Source organism: Peromyscus maniculatus, chromosome 7, assembly GCF_049852395.1.
Source record: "Peromyscus maniculatus bairdii isolate BWxNUB_F1_BW_parent chromosome 7, HU_Pman_BW_mat_3.1, whole genome shotgun sequence".
Lineage (NCBI taxonomy): Eukaryota > Metazoa > Chordata > Mammalia > Rodentia > Cricetidae > Peromyscus > Peromyscus maniculatus.
Window position 1 is genome coordinate 49206144 of NC_134858.1, and position 22151 is coordinate 49228294.

Genomic DNA, 22151 nt, shown 5'->3' on the forward strand with positions numbered 1-22151 from the left:
CTCACTCTCTGCACATTGTCCAGCTGTGGGTCTCTGTATCTGTTCCCATCTGCTGCAGGAGGAAGCCTCCCTGATAATGGCTGAGCAAGGCACTGGTCTATGAGTGCAGAAGGATGTCCCTAGCTTTTCTGGTGTCAGGTTCTTGGCCACCCAAGCAGAGTTGGGGATGGGTTGCATCTCATGGCATGGGCCTTAAATCCAATCAGATATTGGTTGGTTACTTCTACGTGACATTCTTTCATGCCTAAGTCTTATGAGGGAAAAATTGTGCACTGCCCAACTTACCTTTCTGAACCTCTGGGTATTGATCACACATTGTTCACACATGCTACTCAGCACCCAGAGCTGCCTTTCCTGCCTTCTTCTCTGAGGACACTTCTCCACACCACTTTCCTCTCACCTCCTCCTGTAGCATTCTCATATCTGAGTAGAGTCAATCACTCTCTCCTGTGTCTCCCTGGCCACAGTGTATGGACCTTTATTCCAGTCATTTCACACAGCACTGTTGGCTTTCTTCATTACCTAGACAGAGGGCCAGCCTTATAAACCAGCAAGGGGCCCATAGCTTAGTTTCTCAAAAACAAACCAAAAAAACACCCCAAATCAAAACAAACAAGCAAAAACACTTCATCTATAAATTATTTTTGTACAAATTAATTTTCTTCATTTCAGAAAGTATTTTTTTTTTCGAGACAGGGTTTCTCTGTGTAGCTTTGCACCTTTCCTGGAACTCACTCTGTAGCCAGGCTGGCCTCACACTCACAGAGATTCACCTGGCTCTGCCTCCCAAGTGCTGGGATTAAAGGCTTGCGCTACCACCACCCAGCTTCAGGACGTACCTTTTATGTGAGCTAGTGAGACCAATGCTTTAAAACTAGCATTGGAATTCCAGAAATTAGAATAAGTCAACATTATGTGGTAAAGACCAATAAGAGTGCAATGTAGAGATTTTAGCAATAAATTTAGTTTTTTGTGGGTTTTTTTTGTTTTGTTTTGTTTTGGTTTTTGGAGACAAGGTATCACTCACTATTCAGCTCTGGCTGTCCTGGAACTCACTCTATAGACCAGGCTGGCCTTGAATTCACAGAGATCTGCCTACCTCTGCCTCCCAAGTGCTAGGATTAAAGGTGTTAATCACTATACCCAGCTATGGTTTTAAAACATCTTATATGCTATTTTAAAAATATATCTTGGTAACTATTAATTAATATCAGGTATATTTCCAGAACAAGAGTGTTTTAGGAAATCTGTGTGGGTGTTCCCCCCTCTGACCCTGAACTTTCAGGGGCTGGGATCTGGCTCAGTGGGAGAGCACTTGCTCAATAAGCATCAAGGCCTGGGTTCAGTTCTCAGCACCAGGTGAACACACATACCAACATCCCAAAATTGAAGTTTTGGGATATTTAGATTGAATACTCAATATTTCAAAGTGCTAATATTTGATATGAAGAGCAAAATAAAACAATGGTGTGTTTCTCTGTTAATATTTGCAACCGTGTTAATATTTAATACCGTGATGGCGGTTTTGCTCTATTTCAGATGAAATCCTCGTATATGGGATTATGTGTTGTTCAAAGAGTTATGGACCCTCTTAAAGATTGAGTCACCCCATCAAACTGTGTGCTGGAGTTTCACTTTACACCCCAACTCACGTTTGAGAGTACCCTTTTTATCTTACCAGCTTGAATACTATCTTTATGTAAATCTCTACTAATATGATAGTCAACTGAAATGTTACAACTTGGCGTGGATTTGCTATTGCCCTGAGCATAGGATGAGAGCAAGGCTTTTGTCAAGCATGCATTACATTTAGGTTTAAGTCATCGTGGCTCTGCCATTTCCCAGCAAGTCTGCAGTGACAAATACCTCTTTTGAGGCTGCCCTTTATTCATTAGCTTATTTTAATGCCAAGAAGAGCTTTCACCTTGAGCCGGGGTGGTTGTAATCATTAAACAAGGTAATCATGTGAAAGCACTTCACACTGTTCTGAACACATGACCACGACTGAATGCTCCATTTTCAGTTGCAAAGTGTACCAGACTTCAGTTTGATCTGTGTACTATTTAGGGATTTGCATAACATTTTTACTGTGGAAACAGGGTCAGCAAGTATTCCTTTGGTGGTCTCCAAGAACCACATAAACCTGTTTGGTTACAGAGCGCGCACCTGCTTCCCATCCTTGAGGAATTTGAGATCTAAAGACTTCTGAGATTAACCTGTGATCTCTGGGGGCTTTTTAATTGTTTGGTGAGGTCTCTAATGGCGATGGTGGTAACTCACTGAAGACGGAAGATGAGGCTTGGTGAAAGGGATATGCATGCAGAGTTCCTGGAAAAGCTACTGTCCCAGCAAAGGGAAGCCTAAGGCCGGGAAGATGAATTATTTGTTCTGTAAAAGTTAAGTACACTAGAGTTTTATTTATATTTATTTATTTATATTGAAAGCTCATTTACGAAAGATAACGCATCTTATGCGGAATGCGGCAGGCTGGTAAGGTTTGTATCGTTGCTGTTTGTACAGTCACACCAAGTGTGACTCTAAATCACAGCAGAAAATACCCAGGGCTCGCAGCACGGAGATAAGCCCACCAGAAGAAGCCAGCCACTCTCTCTAGTCTAGTGAGTGGACGACGATCAGACTATGGTCAGATGGCTAACTTTTTCCAAGTCTAGAATAATTTAGGTTTGGCTGCTTTTTGGGTCCTACTTCCAAGTTTTTCTTAACCTACTCTTTCTAACTGTATCCTTGCTAAAAACACCCCACCTCCACCCCACCCCCCGATCACGTTATAGGCTTTTTGAGGGAACTTAAAAAAGACTGCAAAATTGAAAGCAGCCAGCCTTTCTATTTGGTTAAAATCTGCACAAAATAAATGTTCTTTTGTTGCAAATCCTGGGCCTATTTCCCTCTCCAAGCCGGGGGATCCTGACGCCGAGCACCCAACTACACCCCCGGAGCGGCTCCCCGGGTCTCCCTCCTCCCGCCCCCCCTTCCCGGGAACAGCTCCACCTCGGGGGCGCTGGAAACGCCCTCCGCGAGTTCCCTGGCACCAGCGGGAGTTTCAAGTTTCCACTGGCGGGGCGGGGGCAGGCGGCGGGCGCGCTCGGGCCGCGCGGCTCCGCTTCGTTCACTGCGGGCTTCGGACTCGGGCTCCCGCTGGCCCGTGGCGTCCTCGTCCCCGGGGAAGCCTTCGCGAAGGCCCCGCAGCGCGTCTCCCCCCACACCCCACCCCCGCCGGCTGAGACCCGTTCGTCTCCGCCCGTGGCGCCGAGCCCCCCACTGGGTGGGGAGCCGGGAGAGACGCCCTCGCTGCGGCCGCGGGGTTGGCGCTCGGGCCCCGGCCTCGCCCGCCACTGGCGGGCCGCGGGAGGAGGGGGCGCGGGGCGGCCCCGCCTTCCCCCCCGAGGAGGCGCCGGGCGGCCATATTGCCGAGCTGTCTGCGGCGGCGGCGGCGGCGCGTCTCCTCTCCGGCAGCTCAGGGCTCGCACCGCCGCCTCTCCGTTCGCTCGCTGCCAGCCGCGACGCCCCCGCCGAGCCGCGCCTCAGCCAGCCGGCGGCGGGCAGGGAAGGAGCCGCTCATTTTCGGGGTAAGCCCTGCTCGGCGCGCCTCCCGCGTCTCCCCCCCACCCTTCCACCCCCCCGGCCCGCTCGCCCGCTCGCTCTCCCCGCCGTGGCGCTGAGGTGGCGGCCAGAAGTTGCCGGGCTGTGGCGCCGCGGGCCCGGGGCCTGGCGCGCCTCCGAGACGGGCTCGCTCGCGCCTGGCCGCCCGAGAGGCGCCGCGGTCGTTAACGGCCGAGCCAGGCCGCTTACCCGGAGCCTCCTTGCCGCCCCGTGCCGTCCGCCGTCGGCCTGACCGCCCCGTGCGTCGGGCGGTGCGGGTTCCCGCCGCCGCCGCCGTGGACTGGGCCCCAGGCTCGGCCCGGCGCGCCCCCGAGGGCCGTGGGGAGCGTTAGGTCTGAGGCTCGCCCGCCACCCCGGGAGGGGAGGCACGGTTAGAACTTGTCCCCGGGCTCCTGTGTGAAAGTCGGGGTGTTGGATTACTAGAGAGCGTGTGGACGCCCGAGCAGCGGAAAGGGCTGTCCGCGTTGCCGGGCTGGGGGCGCCGGGCGCTCCCGCCGCGCGAGCCCGCGAGGCCAGGCCCGGACTCCCGGCCGCCCTTACCTGCTGCTGCTGCTGCTGCTGCAGCTGCAGCCCTCCCGGCCCCCGGGCTTGGCCCGGGTCGCGGAGTCGCCTGGTGTAGTGTCAGCAGACCCCACCAGGAAAGTTCGCATCCCCACCTCGCCGGGCTCCCAAACTCCGTCTCTGAGCTAAGTTTGAAAAGGGGTAGTGCGTTATTTCAGTGGAAAAAGCACGTCTGTTCCCACACAGATGTTTCTTTAAACGTTGCCAGGATTCTAGGTGGGTTTTTTTTCCCCCCACCCTTACCCTGAAAGAGTGGTTATTCGTTGGAAATGTGTTTTAAGAGGTCAGCTTCATAAAAAAATGTATTCAAATACAGTTGAGATTTTGCAGAAGAGGTGCGAGCGCGATGCCCCGTCGGCTGTGTGGAGGCACCAAGATTTGCATGATGTAAATGTAAAAGCCCAGGATAATAAGGGTTTATGTGATTAAAGAGTACTTGGACACTGCAATCTATTGTTGACTGAGCATCCCCCCCCCCAAGAATACTTATAAGACTATGACGGAGCACAGAATAAACAATTGCCCTGTTCATTTTGCTGCATAAATAATGGCTTAATCCGCTTGCCAAAACAGCATCACTAGATCTGGAAAGAGAAGCTAATGTTTAGGATTGCATTTTTTTTTTTAATCTTTAGAATTTCTCTGCAGTTTATCTTTCATAATAATTTTTTTCAAATGTGACAAAATGCAGACTCCTTTTCAAGTTGTCAGAATGCTGTGAAAAGAATTACACTGGCTTTTCTTTTTGCTTAGACCCCTTTGGAAACTGTATTTTGGAATTTAATAAGCAGTTAATGTTTGGAACGAATAGTCATGTTTACATGAGGAGGGGTTTGATTGTGACACTTAAGAAATGTTAAGCCCTGCCTCCGTGGGTCACACATACTGTTTTTTGTTCATTCCTGGAGCTTCACACGGGAGAGAATGTAGAAGGACCTCAGAGATGTTTGTGGAATTGATTGCATAGATTTTGCTGGGGGAAAAACACTTGGAATCTTAATTTTGTGGAAACTGGTTACTCAGGTGGGAATCACGTTGCTGCTTTTATGTGTGATGGTTCAACAGCGGGCCTTGTTCTTCTCCCTCTCTAAGCTGTCTAGTCACGGGGTGGGAGATAGGAGCAAGAGCTGGCTTTTTATTTATTGCTTTACCATTCCCAAGAACAGAATTGATTTTTTTGTTAACCAGTTTTTAAGTTCTGGTGAGGGGTTGGAAGACATACAGATTTTATTTTATTTTAATTTCTCAATCTTGTTGGTTTTTTTTGAGACAGGGTTTTTCTGTGTAGTTTTGGTGCCTGTCCTGGATCTCGCTCTGTAGACCAGGCTGGCCTCGAACTCACATCTACCTGGCTCTGCCTCCCGAGTCCTGGGATTAAAGGCGTGCGCCAGCACCACCCAGCCTCTCAATCTTTTAGTATAAAAATTAACCACAATCTGATATAATAGATTCTGAAATGTTGAGTGATGATGAGAGTCCTGGATTTTCGTTTATTTTAAATTTAGTGCATTTTAGCTTGAGCCATTTCAAAATGGGGCGGCAAATCTTTAACTTTTCCCCCAAAGACCAAAGGCTTGAAATACTGTCCCGTTGAGATAGTGAAGACTGAGCAGTGCAGATGGAGCATGTCTGTAGGGCATAGGTAATAGCTTCCTGTTACTGGTGCAGTCGGGGAGAAGAAAAGTCACTCTCTGTTGGATGGCTTGTGCCTCGTACTGTTGCAGTCTGGGAAGAAAGGAAGTCACTCTTGGAGGACTTGGGCCTCCTGCTTATCAAGAGCTGTTGGGCACTAATTTACCCTGTTGACATCTGGATATGGAGCTGGATTAAGTTGCTACTCTACAATGCTATTTTAAGTTTCTTGACCATAGGTGTCACTAGAGGGAGTTCCCGGAAAGCCTTGACTTCAGTAGCTCAAGGCATTGGAGAGAGAGGTATCCAGGCTGACCTCAGAGAGTTACTCTTATCTTGAGTGTGTTAAGGCTGTTCCATCTGGTTCATTCATTAAGTTTCTTTATTCAGCTTCTTAGTATTTATATTGGATGCATATCTTAAACCATTAAAAAAAACTATAAAGGTAATACATTATATGGTAAAGTTATAACACCTAGAAGGATGTTAAGCCACAGAGTAAAAATCTTGTCTTCTCGCCCCAGACCTCGGCAATTCTATCCCCGGCCCCATTTTTCATAGGTAATTGTCTTGCGTATAGAAAGTGGTAGCACTTCTGCAAGGATGAGCATGCCTTGCTCCTTATCTGTGGGTCTCAAGTCTGTTAGAATAAGGTGCTGTAACAAACCCTGACATGGTGTTTATTACTTATATTAAACATCAAGTAATTGTATTTTTCAAGTTTTTATCATTTGAATGAAATTAGTGGAATTTGCTATACCAGTTCTCAGAAGTGTTTGTGTGAGCACATGTGCTCATTTTCTTGGTTAATGATTAGTGGTGAGGTTTACCTTTTTTTCTTCCTAAAGTATAGCATAAATTTACAGAAGTTGGTACACACCCAAAAGCATGTACATCTCACACACACACACAAGCACAGAAATGTTGTCTTTTGAAACAGTTATATGATTTGGATTAGCAACCTACCTATATAATATGTATCTTTACCTGGAAACTGTTTAGGGAGGAATAGTTCTCTATATCATTAATTTCTTCTCTGTCTTTAATAGTGGACCCTAGTACCAGCTTCTCAGAAAAGGTGGAGGTTATATAGGGCTTCCTCCACACTGAATAACAATTACATATTGCAGTTCTTGCAAATTCGTCAATTTAAAATAGCTAGAATTTTAAATTCTTTATTTTTATTTTATATGTATTAGCATCCTTGCCTGCATGCATATCCACATGAGAGTACTAGATACCTTGGAACTGGAGCTATAGACAGCCATAAGCTGCCATGTGGGCTCCGGGAATCAAACTAGGGTGCCAGGTCCTCTGGAAGAGTGGCCAGTGCTCTCAACCACTGAGCCATCTCCCCTGCCCCAATAACTAGAATTTTTGTTTGTTTCTTGTTTTGTTTGTATTGAGACAAGGTCTCTCTAGCTCTGGCTGTCCTGTAACTACTTATGTAGACCAGGCTGGCCTGCAACTCAAGAGATCTGCCCCTGCCTCCAGAATGTTAAGATTAGAGATATATGCTACCATGCCTTGATAATAACCTAGTTTTGTTGGACAGGCACTTGCTATAAATTGGGGTGTGAAAAAACTTTCTTTTCTTTATAGTGGCCCTTTTAAGTATAATTCCAAATTACATTTTGAATTATGTTTTATGAGGGTTACTAAACTTTATATATCACATTTCTTTATGCTTTATTTATTTATTTATTTATTTATTTATTTATTTATTTATTTATTTATTTATTTATTTATTTTTTGGTTTTTCGAGACAGGGTTTCTCTGTGTAGCTTTGCGCCTTTCCTGGGACTCACTTGGTAGCCCAGGCTGGCCTCGAACTCACAGAGATCCGCCTGCCTCTGCCTCCCGAGTGCTGGGATTAAAGGCGTGCGCCACCACCGCCCGGCCACATTTCTTTATGCTTTATATACATTGGAAATAATAAAGTAGTAAAGTTAATTTACTTGGAAAGATTGTTTAGTAACTTTTGTGTTAGTCTGACAGTTAAAATCTATAGGCCAAATCCAACCTGCTCATTTTTTTTTTATAAATAAAGTTTTATTGGAACTTGTATGTGTATATTGTCTGTGGCTACTTTTGAACCATGATGACAAATCATATGGCTAACAAAACCTAAAATAGTTACTCTTTGCCTTTTTGCAGGGAGAATTTGCTCACCTCTAACTTAAAAGAAAAACAAGAACAAGAAGCTCTACTATATTGAAAGAATGTTTTAAACCGGGCCTAGTGGTACAAATTTTTATCCTAGCTGCCCTGGGATTGCAAGGCCATCCTGGAAAAATTAGTGAGACCCCATTTCAAAATAAAGAAGAATAAAAGTGCTGCAGATATAGTTCACTGGTAGTGTACCTAATAGAATTCAATTCTCATTGGCTGGGTGACATGTTTTTAGATACAGTATCAAAGAAAGGAGTCCTACACTATTATTTTTCTCTAAGATAGTACAATTTATAAAGTTAAGTTACCTCACTATTAGTAATTGATATCATTTTTTCTAAACTTTAGTTAATTCTTATTGGCTTTCAGGACCTTAAATATTTCCTTTAATTTGTAAAAAGTGGACATAAATTAAGGTTTGCTGCAAGTGAATTTGTAAAGTTTTGAGCCTTTACATTGTTTAAGATGCACTACCGGAGAGTAATAGAAAATTCTTGACTCTGGACTGGGGCCATTCCCTCTGGCTTAGACTAAGACTATTTTTTACTCTGGTTAGCTGTGGGGAAAGATTGTTTTTTTACTCTGGTTAGCTGCAGGGATGAGTTGACTACCTTGTCTAGATACATAGTATCCAAGGGAATAAGGGAGGGTTCTTTTCCAGAAGCCTCTCCCAAGATGTCTTCTGCTCCTTGGCCAGGATAGAGGCATGTTTCATATCTCCCAACATTGGCACTGTTAATCAAATTATTTTAATTCTGTTCCCATTATTTTCCTTAGTCATGTACCAAATGTATTGAATTTTTTCTTATCCCCAAATGAAAACAAATTCAAAGTGACCTGTCATACAATAATATACTTAATTTAATATGAATATGCAATGGATTTTTTGTTCAAAACTTTAAATATAAAACGAAAAACATTGATTGCTATTAAAATGCTTTATTGAATTATTATGCACAACTAATCCAGCCTCCTGCCAGTTTTTGCAAGTAAGGTTTTATTTGAACACACTGTAGTTCATTTACTTAATTACAAAGAACAATTGCAACATAGAGTGTATGGCTTATGAAACCTAACATGTTTATTTACCTGGCCCTTTGCAGAAAACGTTTGCTGACCTTTGTTTTAAGATGTCAGTCATATATCCAGGCAATTGTTACAATATGGTAAATATCTGTTGGCATTTAAGCCTGAAAGATGGACAGAATACTGAGGAATTGACAGTGTAAAGAACAACACATGTGCCATTTTGAATGTCTTAGTGTGTTAAGTGGGATTTTCATGTATGTCAGCTGGAATTAAGAGTAGTGTGTGAAGTTCTCAGAATCTTCTGTGATGTCAATTCTGGATATCACTTGCTTTCTATTTTTTTTTTTTAAATTTCAAATCTTCCTGTTGTTTCTGTAAATTAGTAGTCTTTAAATAAGACAACCAGAGGAGATGTATTTGTCCTTAAAAAGAATCTCCCTTCATGAAAGGGATAATGAGGACTTACAGAATCTTAGGTATGGTTAATTGACAGTTGTCTTTCCAAGTGTGTTGTGCCTGTGGTCTGTGGGCTAATATGCCTCCGAGGATAGTTATGTGCATCTGTGGATGGCAACGCCATGTTGAAGTGTCAAAAGTTAGACAGTCATTGTTGAGGGGATGGATAAAACTTTGTTAGATGTCAAGAGATCTTTGATACCTTTTTTTTTTTTTTTTTTTTTTTTTAAGGTTCTAGACTTAGAGAAACTATACAGACTTAGTTTGGTATTGAGTAGAAGCGAATCTACTGGAAAGCTTACTACTGACACCTCAGGAACACAGCATCACAATTACAGTCATTATTAAATGTGACATTTACTGTGGTTGTGTGCATCTTTTTCTGTTTCTTACTAGCTTGGCCATTTTATGACATTAAAACGGAAGAAAATGTTTTCCTTGACAATAACTAACAGCTAAAGTGAGTATTAAGTGTAAGCCCAGCTCATCAACAAAAACAACAGACACCTGAGGACCAATTGTGAGCCAAGCACCATCCTAATTTCTCAAAAGGGAGACTGGGTATCAGAAAACTAGAAGCTGAATGGTTTTTATGGTAGTAGATTGGCCAGGTACCCTTATTGACCACACAACATGTGTTATTTTAAAGATGCTTAAGGCATTGTATTAAATTTTGAAAAACCAGCTACTGCTGTATGATGTCTAGTATCTCAAAATAAGTAAGATGTAGAAGTATTTGTGAGAGTTTCTCAGTTCAGCATGAGTCTTTGATTCTTTACCATGACTTACATGAACTTGCCTTCCTCTTACTGTTTCTAAATGTTTATTTCATGGCTTAAAAAGTTGTCTTGAATGTAAATGAAGTTGTGCTGCAGAGAGCTGTCTTACATTTTATTCTAGCACGTTTACAAATGATAATGTACTACTTACCTTTCTACTCACCCTAGGAACAATACAAATTATTTCCAACGTTTTTTAGGTCAGAACTGAAATTGAGGGTAAATGTTATTTTTGTAGTTATGTTTTACATTTAAGGTTTAGAAATTTGAATTTCCTCAAAACTTGTGGATATTTTCTTGAAAGTATCTTTAAAACACAGACTACATCTACATGAGCAAGTGTCAAATAGATTTAGAATTTCCTGTCACTCATGTAGGAAATTCAGCTTCTGAGGGGATCATTCTGGTTAATTTTCAACTTTGATATTTTCAAAGGTTGGTTTTGACTTGATAATGGTAGAGGAGAAAGCTTTCTTGGCCTCTTCTTACAAGTCTCATTTGTTGTCTGGGACTGGCTTGCCTAGAACTGCATGAGGAAGTCAGAGGAGGTCAGTCAGAGCCCAGAGCCAGGGCTTAGAAGGACTCTGACCTCACTAACTAGCTCCATGCCTTTGGGCAGCTCACTCACTTACTCACCTGGGTCTTCCTTTCTTTTGGAGCTGTGTATAGGGATTGGAATGCTCAAGTAGGGTGGGGGAAGACAAGCAGTTATGAGGATTAGACCATGTCTGTAAGTGCCTTTAAAGTGAGCATTCTGCGGACGCTGAGGCAGCCTTGTCCTCTGCACTTCGCTTGGGAATCATATGGGGGGCGGGGGAGGGGGGAAGAAAAGTATTATTACACCATTAAACACTGCTAGTTTATAATAAACACTTGTTGCTATTTTTAAGGTTTTAAACCTGAGGGTATGTGAACTTGAATGAAGAAAGTTATATCCTTGTTCACATGTTCTGTTATGAATGTGGCAGTATCAGAGAAACTTGTTTCCATAGAACTATTAGGGATCTTCATAATACATTCAAGTTTTCTCAATATAGTATTTATAATCTTTATTTACCAGTCTAATGATTAAATCCACTGCTACTGTCATTTAAAGTGTTAGAAAAGAAGCACATATATTACTTTGACATGGATTTGTGTATCTTAAATTTTGATAATTATATTCAAGAATGGTAGGTTTCTTGTAATTTTCTGCATTTTATAAGCTTAACTTCATCTCTGGGTTGTGGTTCATAGGGCAGAGTGTCCCATGCAGGAAGAAGGATGGAGTTGTTCTTTTGTCAACGCCATAACTGTTTATTAGCCCACCAGTTGCCTTATTAATGCATTGTCCATTTGTCTTTGTAATACGGCTTCCTTGTTTCCCGGTAAATTGGACAGGAGTTCTTTTGGAATTTTATGCAAAGACAACTATTGTGCTCTTCCACAGTTTGAATCCCAAAGGACTGAAAACAATTACAATTAGGCCTTGGGAAAAGAATAACTTGAAGGTAAAATTAGTTAGGTGTTAATTACTGAAGCTTCAATGTAAGCCGCTAATAGACTACCCCTGGCGACACCTGATGCAGCACCGAACCTGTTGGTCTGTTGTGCTGCTACTGCAGCAGAGATCCACTGTGGCTCGCTCGGCCGGGCAACAACCTCTTTTGTGTGAGGAGGGTCAGCTCAGAATTGGAGGACAGGGGATGCTCTGAGTAGTTTGTCTTTATTGTGCAGCATTGGGTTTGCTCTTGTGGGTACTTTGCTGGAGGTGGGAGACAGCTGAGGCCAGCATCTCAAGACGACAACAAACTGCCGACTGGGTAGTTGCTGCTTCTGTTGTGCTTGAGAAGCAGTTGATGTGGAAAGAGGTAGGGTAGGACCTCTTTAAGTAACGTGGGAGTGGGAGAGTCTGGAATGGGGAATTGATTACAGTAATAAACCTGCAAGTGAAATTTTAAAAAAACAAAGAGTCATTGTTTTCTGAGTAGTAACACACGAGAAGAGAAGACATGCACCCATGTTTGGTACACAGAATGTGTGTTTGGCAGCAGTGGAGATATTTAGAGAAGAAGGGTGCTGAAAGCAAAGTTGGCTTCAGGTTAGAAGAGTGGACTCCTAGGATACGTGTGTATATTACTTGACCTTTCAAGTGATCTTTTATAGTCTACCCTGCTACTAGCGGTGCTAGTTTTATTTAAAATATACGACCCAAAAGGGGGCTAGATATGCACCATTCATGTTAAATAGTATCTTGATATGAACATTGTTGAGAGATCACTAAATTGACTGAAACTTAGATTTATTCCATTTACATATGGGTTTGTCCTAGAAATTTTAAGGTAAAATTCCTATACATACCACATTATGTAAGATAATAAACTAATATATAAACAGATAAGTGAAATAATGCTTTTGAAAGTTTCCAATCTAATTTTTAAAATTAGAAACTTAAAAGTAAAACCTCCATTAATCCTTAAATGATGTAACATAGTAGATTTGTGTTTTTACATAGTTGTAATAAGTGTCTAGTTAACATGTTCTGCCTCTGCTTAACCTTACACAAATGTTGACACAGTTTGTCCAGATGTATAGAAACAAACTTCCCTAGCAACAACAAAAACAAGCCCTGGAGTATCCATCATGCCTTCACATAGTTTCAGCAGTGCTTGTGATTTTAGTCATTGGCTATAGTAAAGAATGTGGCTGGGAATATCTTAGTAAAGATTTCTTTCTTTCATATTTATTGCCTTGGACTTTCTTCTAGAAGCAGAATTTCTTCCTCAAAAGTTGTTCAGCTTTTTCTTTGTTGACATTACAATTTTAGAAATACAGAGCCAATTTATGATGCTACCATTATACTTGTCTCCTTCTTACCACTTAGGCTTCTCCGCACTGAGTGGAGAAGTCTTAGCTTGCTGCTGTGTAATGAGGACACAGTAGCACCTGAGAGTTACTTTAAAGCTTTGTGGCTTTAGCACTACAGTTCATTTCATGTGTCTGTGAAGTCTCCACGTGCTGTTTATTAGTGGAATGTGTTTTACAGGCAGCTTCATTATGGCTATTGTGTATTTTTCTGTTAACTTTGATATTTCTTTATTTCTACCTATTTAGGGCTTTCAAATAAAGTCTGTTAGTTTTAGCATAACATGTATGTACTTATTCCTCCAAAACTGAATTATCTTAGTTTTCTTTTTATCTTTCCTTTTTAAAAAAAAAATTTGTATTTTCATTTTAGAAGCTTACAGATTAATTCATCCTGCTTCCTAGAGGCTTTTTATATTTTGGAATATAACCATTTTGCTCTTTTCCCCTAATTCATAATGTAAAGAAATGTGATGATTTGTGGATAGTTTTATAAGCTGCGGTGATTCTTCAGTTGTCTATGAATATTTTCCCTGGTTTGGTTAGTTGTATATGGTTTAGCAGAGTCTAGATTCCCTATGATTCATGTAACTTCCAAGACATTCAAATTTATTAACAGCACTGTTAGTAGATTCTTTGTAGTTGTGCCATTATATAGATACTGATTTTTATCTTTCACTTTTATTGAGAGAAGTGAAATGAAATAGGGGAAGGCTAACAGTTTTTAAGATGGAGTGATTATTCTGAACACACATTTTTGTCATTTAGAAGTTAAGTGTCTCCATATTTGTGAAGGCTTTGTTAGGCCCTTTACTTCTTCACCATTGGTACCATGTGGACCTGCTTTGCTTATGTAAGGCCCTAGTTTTTTGTGGTTGACCTAGGCCATATCCTTTGGATTCAGAAAAGCTCTCTTATTAAGGCTAAACTTTAATGCAGGTTTTTTTTGCTCCAAACTTTCCTTCCTTCCTTTCTTCCCTCCTTCTCTTCCTCCTCCTCTCCCTCCTCCTCTTCCTCCTCCTCCTTTTTTGTGGAGTACAACTTGAAATAAGTCTAATTGAAAACTTGGCCAAATTATTTCAGTTTTTATTACCTGCCTAGCTGCTCCTATATTTAAGAAATCTCTTTTCTGAAATATGAGTGCTGTAACTGAGCGTGTAGCATCTGTTGGATAGTTAAGGTTGGTTGGTTTGTTGTTTTAGTTCTTCCTTACTGATGAGATTGCACTGGAGGTGCACACCAGTCACACAGTTGAGAAAATAGTAGGGTAGGTGATGAAGAAGCTCATCTGGATCTCTCTGCCCAGCCCCGGAGAGCACTGTGATGGGGACTGGGCTGGTATGTTACAGTACAAGAACACTAACTCCAGAAAGGACGGAAAGTGGGTGGCCAGAGAGAAATGCCCTGCGCACTCTGGTGGGAGTAAACCAGAAGAGCACCTCCACAGTGGTGTACAGGGCTGGTAAGGCCCGCCGTTGTCCGTTCGTTAGGGTGTGGGCAATCTAAAACGACTAACTGAAAATGGAATTTGAAAGGCATAGTAATAGGAGAATAAAAGGATATTATGCTATGAAAATACTAGAAACTTTTTTTTTTCAGTCAAAAAAGGCTTTCTAGGAAGTGAAGGATGGCCTAGTGATGAAGAGCACTTGCTGCTCTTCCACAGGACCCAAGCTTAGTTCCTAGCACTCAGATTGGGCCACTCACAGCCACCTCTGACTCCAGCTCCAGGACATTTGACACCGTCAGCAGGACCTGCACACACACACAAATAAAAATTTCAAAACATCCTTCAAATCATTTCTAGAAATAAAAAAAAATGGAAAATTTAAGCCATGGACAGGTAAAAATAGATTAAAAATAACCGAGAATGGGGCTGGAGAGATGGCTCAGTGGTTAAGAACACGCATCAGATAGCTCATAAGTGCCCATAACTCCAGTGCCAGGGATCTGATGTCCTCTTCTGGTCTCTCTTGGCACCTGCACTCATGAGGCATACATCCACACAATAACACAGACACCTAAACAAATTGTAAACAAACAAACAAACAAAAACGCTGGAGAAGCTGGACTTGTTGGCTCACACCTGTAATCCCGCACTCTGGAGGCAGAGGTAGGAGGATTGGCCAGCCAGAGCTCCTTTCTCTGTGTGTGAGACCTTGCCTCAAAACGCACACATCCATGTGAAGAGGCATGCTGGCTAGAGGGGGTATCACTCGCTTAAAGGGATGGGAAATTTGAAAATGGAGTCAAAGATTAGATAGGAAAATTTCAGAGTTTTTCCAAAAGGAACTACTAGGTGAAATGTGTGTAGAAAAAGAGGCAGTAGCTAATAGATTCCAAGAATCCAAGAAAAGTAAACTTTGTTAAAGTAGAGAAAAATCAGATTAATACAAAGGAATGGGTTAGATTGACAGCTGGCTACTCAGTAGTGCTAACAAATGCCAGAATTGAGAGGAGTAATGACTTCCAAATGCGGAGCAGGCACAGTCCACACATGTCTGTGTAGAGTTACTGGAAAGATTTAATAGTTCCACAGCTGCTTCTCTGATACCAACCTGAAAACTCATGGAAGTGAAAAATTGACATTTTTATCAGAAATCAGATGGGAAAGCTTATTGTATTCTTGTCAAATTAAGTAGAGAGTTAAAAATTAAAAATTTGGCTTAGCTTGATCTAACATAATACCCAACACATATCATATAGTATTTTTGTTTATATCTGGAAAAAGTCACTGACTAATTCTGCACTAAAGGGTTTGAATATTGAAACAAATGCCAAAACAACATAAAATTAGCATTTTGCCTATAAACCTAAAACTCTTGCATTTGAAAGTTAAAAATGGAAAAACAGTAACATAAGACTTATAAGACTTTTTGTCTTTTCGGGACAGGGTTTCTCTGTGTAACGGTCCTGGCTATCCTAGAACTCGCTTTGTAGATCAGGCTGGCCTCGAACTCACTGAGATCCACCTGCCTCTGCCTCCCAAGTACTGGGATTAAAGGTATACACCACCACCTTAGAAATCATGGTTTGAAACTAAACATTTAGAGCTTAATAATGAATGAGAGAAGTACATATAAAAATCAAAGCTTTCCCAGGCATGTCGGGGCAGGAGGGTGACCGAGAATTTGAGAACAGCCTGGGCAATATAGTGAGTTCCAGGCCATTCTGGGCAGAGTTAGAACTAAAAACTAAAACCAACCCCAGCAAATAAAAAACCCTAATGAATTTACCTTGCAACTTATAAAAATGGTATAGCTTCAAGTATATGACAAATGCCCCTCCCCCCCCCAGGATAATCCCCAGAAAAGGGGAAGCATTGTGTCCTTAGACCTTTCATTGCAAGATGCTACCTTCATTTTAAACATGAAAGTTGTATTTGACTTGAAATTCCTTTAATTCAGATGTGTTTGGAATGGTCATAGAACTTCTCTGATAAGTGATTTAACCATAAAAAATAGGCAAAGAAATCCAGAGCAGAAAAGCGGGGCATGGTGGCGCATGTCTTTAATCCCAGTACTTGGGAGGCAGAAGCAGGGGGATCTCTGAGTTCAAGACCAGTCTGGTCTACAAAGCAAGTTCCAGGAAAGCCAGGACTACAGAGAAAAACCCTGTCTCAAAACACCAAAACAAACAAAAAACTGAAAAAAAGAAATTCAGAACAGATTTGATCAAAAGAACCCAAATAACCTTAATATTTAAAACCTCCAGTAATTGCAATATAGATTTATTATTACTGTAGATTTGTAATACAAATGGGGTGTATATATCTTAATGTATAGTTGTGGCTTGGGAGCAAAATTTGAATGATAGCATGATACATTTACTTAAAATGCTAATGTTGAGCTGAGGGTATGGCAGTGGGTAAAGTTACTGGCTGCACAAGTGTGAGGACCAGAGTTTGACTCCCTGAATCTAGGAAATTGTGGGCAGGTGTGTTGATTTACCTGTAATCCCATAGTATGGGACTTGGGAGCCAAAGAGTCTCAGGATAAGCTGGGCTGGCTAGAGTAGCTGAATAGGTGAGTTCTGAGTGAGAGACCCTGCTTCAGTGTGTAAAATGGAGAACACTTGAGGGCCCCTGGCCGCTACATGTACTCACATACATGTGAACATGTATACTCACATATGTACATCACAATACACATGAAAAATGGTGTTATAATCTTAAATTATTATCCAAAAGAAAAGTTTTGATAATACATTCTTGCATATATGTAGGAGCAGTAAATTGTTCTGTTGACTATGAAAGAAACAAATTTCCTGAATCAATATTTTCTAGACCGTGTTTTAAACATTTATGTATGCCACTAAATGCTACAGATGAAATTTAATGTCCAAGTGATAAAAGAATTTATCATATTCTCACTGGTCTGTTAGTGGAATTACTTTAGAGTTACCCTTAAGCTTTTGGATACATTTAGCTTATGATCTTGAGGCATTAATTAGTGAAGAACTAAGGTTGGAAATTACTTTGATATATTTTAGAGAGTACAAAATAACCCACAGTAAGAGAACGTAGAAGAAAACATTGAGAATTAATAGAAATTAACATAAATGAAAGATGAAAAACTAAAACTGAGAAGTTTTTTTTTTTTTTTTTTTTTTTTAAGCTCAATCACCTAAGGGGACTTATGCCAGGATTAATCAAGAAAAAAACAAACAAAAAAAAAAAAACAGGCAAACCTTTATAGTATTAAGAATTTAAAGAGGGTCATAATTTTACATCTTAACAAAGACATAAAAATCATGAGCAAGCACACTGACTACATTTCTGGAAATATATAATTGACCCAACCTTGATAAAAAGCAGATTTGGTTCTGGTGTAGTGATTTAAGCTTTTGGGCCACTTTATAGTTGAGACAACTGTATGGCTGTTGATTGTGGAAGTTCAGGTAGCTAATAAAGTCTGGAGATAGAAATTTTAGGATTCTGAGCAGTGAAAGCAAGCCAGTTTTGGAAGTTAAATTATTTTTCACTTTTGCACATTATATAACCCAGGCAGGCCTCAGACTTACTATGTATTCCACTTTGGCCTAGAACACTATCCTCCCAGTTGAGATTCCTGTGCTGGGATAACAGGTGTATACCACCATGCATAGAAACTGTTAAAATCAAGGCCTATTTATGATAATATCCGAATCAAGGGAAGGGCACTTAGGATAGAAAGTGTTAGAGACAGTTTGGCCTGTCTGACTGTAAATGTGTATGTGTAAGAGGCGTTGGGGGCGAGGGGGCGGTCGGGGAATAGGCTACAAAAAGTTAAGGAATGGGTGTTTTATTTTCCACCTGAATGTCATTATCCAGTGATTCATATCTTTAAAAAAAAAAAAAACAAAACAAAAAAAAAACCCACAAAGCCAATTGGCGGTGATGCACACCTTTTAGCGCAATACTAGGGAGTCAGAGGCAGGTGGATTTCTGTGAGTTCGAGGCAAGCCTGGTTAACAGAGGGAGTTCCAGGACAGGCTCCAAAGCTACACAGAGAAGCTCGGTCTTGCAAAACAAAACAAAAACCAAGAGCATATGCTTGAGTAAAATTTAGGGAAATGACCTTATTTGAGTGTGTGTTAATTTAGCTGTGCCTGCTGATATCTTGGCAGTGATAGTCTCTACATAATTTTATCTGTAATGTCTGATGCAGCATTAGTCACAGAAAGGTTTGGAACTGAAATCTTTTTTCCTAGATAGCTGATAATGATAAAGGGTTGGTAGATTTCTCAGAAAGGCAAACTTGTTGTTGATGTTTCTTAGTAAGAATGTTTACCCAAGACCACATGGTAGACCTTTCTTAATAAGATGTGTTGCTTTAGTGAGAAGTTACACATCAGCATTAGCTTAGGACCATTCTGTTCAGTGAACCACCAGGTTCAGTGGAGGCCACTAGCTAGCTACGGATTAGCACAGGTGTTGCTATGTAGAGCTGTGGCTGCCTTCCACACCTTAGGTGAACAAGCAATTGTGTATTTTTTCTCAGGTTATAGAATTTCAAAAACTAATTTTTAAGGAGGAACATTTTTTATCAGCATTTTTTATATCTGACAATACAAAAGAAAGGTATTGTTGGGTTTTCCTTAGCACTTGAGTCTGCCCATCTACATTTTTACTGTCCTTTCCACACAAGCCTGGGTACGTGGATGAACTTGTATGGAAGAGCCAGTCTTGGGGTCCTTAGAAATCACATTTTTCTTGCTGTTTTAATAGAGGAACATACTTGATGCTATTCTATTTGAGACATTCATTGCTTTCAGATATATTGTGCATATATATATTTTCAGATATATTGTGGTGATGTATTGTGCACCTTAATAAACTTAGCCTGAGGATCAGAGGACAGAGCCAGCCACTAGATTAGACACCGAGGTCAGACAGTGGTGGCACACACCTTTAATCCTATCACTCAGGAGGGAGAGAACTGTCTGGATCTCTTTGAGTTCAAGGCTACACCAGGCTACGTAAGATTGATCTAGTATAGGAGAGAAACAGAGCTAAGTGGTGGTGGCACACACCTTTAATCCCAGCACTTGAGATCTCATGCCTTTGCTTGGGAAGCACACACACACACCTTTAATCCCAGGAAGTAAGATGGCAGGGCAGAGAGAAGTATGTAAGGCGTGAGGAAACAGGAACTCCCTCTCGAGCTCAGGATTTCGGAGAGTAAGGACTAGTGGCTGGCTGTTCTGCTTCTCTGATCTTTCAGCTTTCACTCTTATATCTGGCTCTGAGTTTTTTATTAAAAGACCATCTAAGAACAACAACCATATACCAGTCTTTTTAGGGGATGTGAAATACTAGCCGAAGACATTGAACATGAGTGTAAGAGAACACAGTGTCACTTCTAACCTGCTTTTAAAGTACTCTCCTTTTTTTCCTTTTTGTGTGAGCTACAGCTAAAACCTGATATGCAAGATAATGAAGTGTGCTTTTTCCTTTAACAGGCAATAATAGTTTATAGAAGTGAAGAGTTCCTAAAGAAGGTAACAAACAAGAGAAGGAAAATGCCGAAACCAGTAAGTGTACCTTGTTTCTCTCGACACTGCTTAGCATTTTGTGGGTTGTGAAGAATAATCATGAGGACAGTACAGTTAAGGTTAAAATTAATGAAATTTGGGACCAAGCTGTCTAGTTCTATTCTGCTTTCATAGTTAATCTCTGTGACTTTTGTTTAATCCATTTTGCTCTTGATTTCCTTTGTATAAAATAGGGATATCATTTAATTTACTCAAGGAAAGAGACAAGGATTATAAAAAGAACCTAGTATACATTTAGTGCTCAATAAATGTAACTTATTGTTAGGAGAAAATAGTGAGAGGTATGCAGGACTATGCCTTTTACGTGTCTCCTAATTAGAACTTGGATGATAGCCTAGAATTGTGTACCTTGATCATTTCCTTTCTCTTGGAAGTTTGTGCTTCTCGACTAAGATCTACTCCTTTTGTTTTAGGGTAATAAAAGAGGCTATTTTCTTCAGTGTTTCTTTTGGCTGTCAGTGTGTCTGTGTATGTCCCAAGGAAGCCTTGAATTCATAATCCTCCTCCTTCAGTGTCTTGAGTCTTGGGATTAAGATAATATAGGTGGAGTGGAGAGGTGGCTCAGCATAGTTGAGAGAACATTTTGTTATTGCAGAGGACCAGTGTTCCATTCCAACACCTATGTCAGGAGGCACACAACCTCATCTAACTCACTCTGGCCCAAGAAGATTTGATATCTCTGACTTGTATAGGAACCAAGCATTCATGTGCACAAATCCATGTACACACATACACATAATTTAAAAACAAATGAAGCTTAAAAAAACTTATAGGTATGTGGCACCATGACTGGCCCAATTACATTTTTTAAGAAAAGTGTTGGTTATTAGAATTTTCTGGCATGGATATCACTGTGGAATGACGGTGCAAAAGAAGGTTAAAAATGAGATGTGAAAATCAGAAAGAAGTAAAACTGTGTGCACGCACACATGCTTTCAGAGGCCAGAGGAGACCATTGTTAGTGTCCTTCTCCATCTTTCACTGAACCTGGACCTAGGCTGGTGGCCATCCGGTGATCTTCTTCTGTCCCCATAGCACTGGGGTTGCAAGTGTAGGCACAGCCACACTCAGCTTTCTGGGGATTGAGGCTCAGCTCTTCCTTCCTGCAGGCCAGTACTCCTAAGTGCTGAGCAGTCCCTCACCCTAGAGCAGAAGTTTCTGTTTGTAAGTGACAGGATATTTCTTCAGTTGATCCTCATAAACCCAAAGCAGCTACCACAGCTAATAGTGAAACTAAATTATATTACTATACATAGTTACAGTTTTAAAAAATGAAAAATTTCATATATTAGCATCCGAGTTTAAAAATGAATGTTATAGCACCGGAAACAAACTATTCGGACTAAGTATAGCGGTGACACCAAAAGCTTAGCATAATAAAGATCTAACTGTGGGGAGGAATGTACAGTGTTTGGGACGGAATTATAAAAGCAGTCTTCATAGGTCCCTGTCCTCCAGATGTGTCAGTAGATTTAATTCTGTTCTAATCGTTTGAGTCCCAGCGTTCTTGGATAGGGTGGGTAAAGACTGCTAAAGAAATGGAAAACAAACATGGAAAACTTAGAAAGTTGGATTGAAGTTTGTTCTTTTCAAGCTAAAAAAGTAAGAAAGGAGTATCTGTAACTTTGCAGTTTATTTTTAGCAGGGATGTGAAACTTCATAGCTACTTTAGAAAGTATGGTTTGTATTTATGTTACTTATATTCACATTTGTATATTAGTTGAAGATTAGTTCTATGTGTTGTCAGCACATGAAATATCCTTGGGGCTAGACAGGTGGTCAGTAGTTAAGAACACATACTGCTCTTACAGAGGAGCTGAGTTTGGTTCACAGCATCAATGCTGGGCAGCTTACAATTTCCTGAAACTCCAGCTCCAGGGGATCTGCCACTCTCTTCTGGACCCTGTTGGCACCTGCACCCATACAGTGTTTACTCCAGCACACAGAAACACATCTTAGTCTTTGAAATGCATTTAATTCTTTGATACTTTCATACAATGTATTTTGATCATATTCACCCAC

The 22151-nt window shown here is 41.1% G+C and overlaps 1 protein-coding gene across 3 annotated transcripts in view; it reads left to right on the plus strand.

Moving 5' to 3' along the window:
* The first annotated feature begins 3453 nt into the window (after positions 1–3453).
* Rdx (radixin) overlaps positions 3454–22151 on the plus strand; it is a 51659-nt gene continuing 32961 nt past the window's right edge. For 2 of the 3 annotated variants that reach the window (XM_076576265.1, XM_076576268.1), the window contains exons 1-2: positions 3454–3587; positions 20037–20108. In XM_076576265.1, the coding sequence (XP_076432380.1) occupies positions 20097–20108 (12 nt within the window). In that variant the 5' untranslated portion in view covers positions 3454–3587; positions 20037–20096. Of the gene's footprint in view, positions 3588–8100; positions 8170–20036; positions 20109–22151 lie in introns of those variants that run through there. The other variant, XM_076576266.1, reaches the window with a different exon arrangement.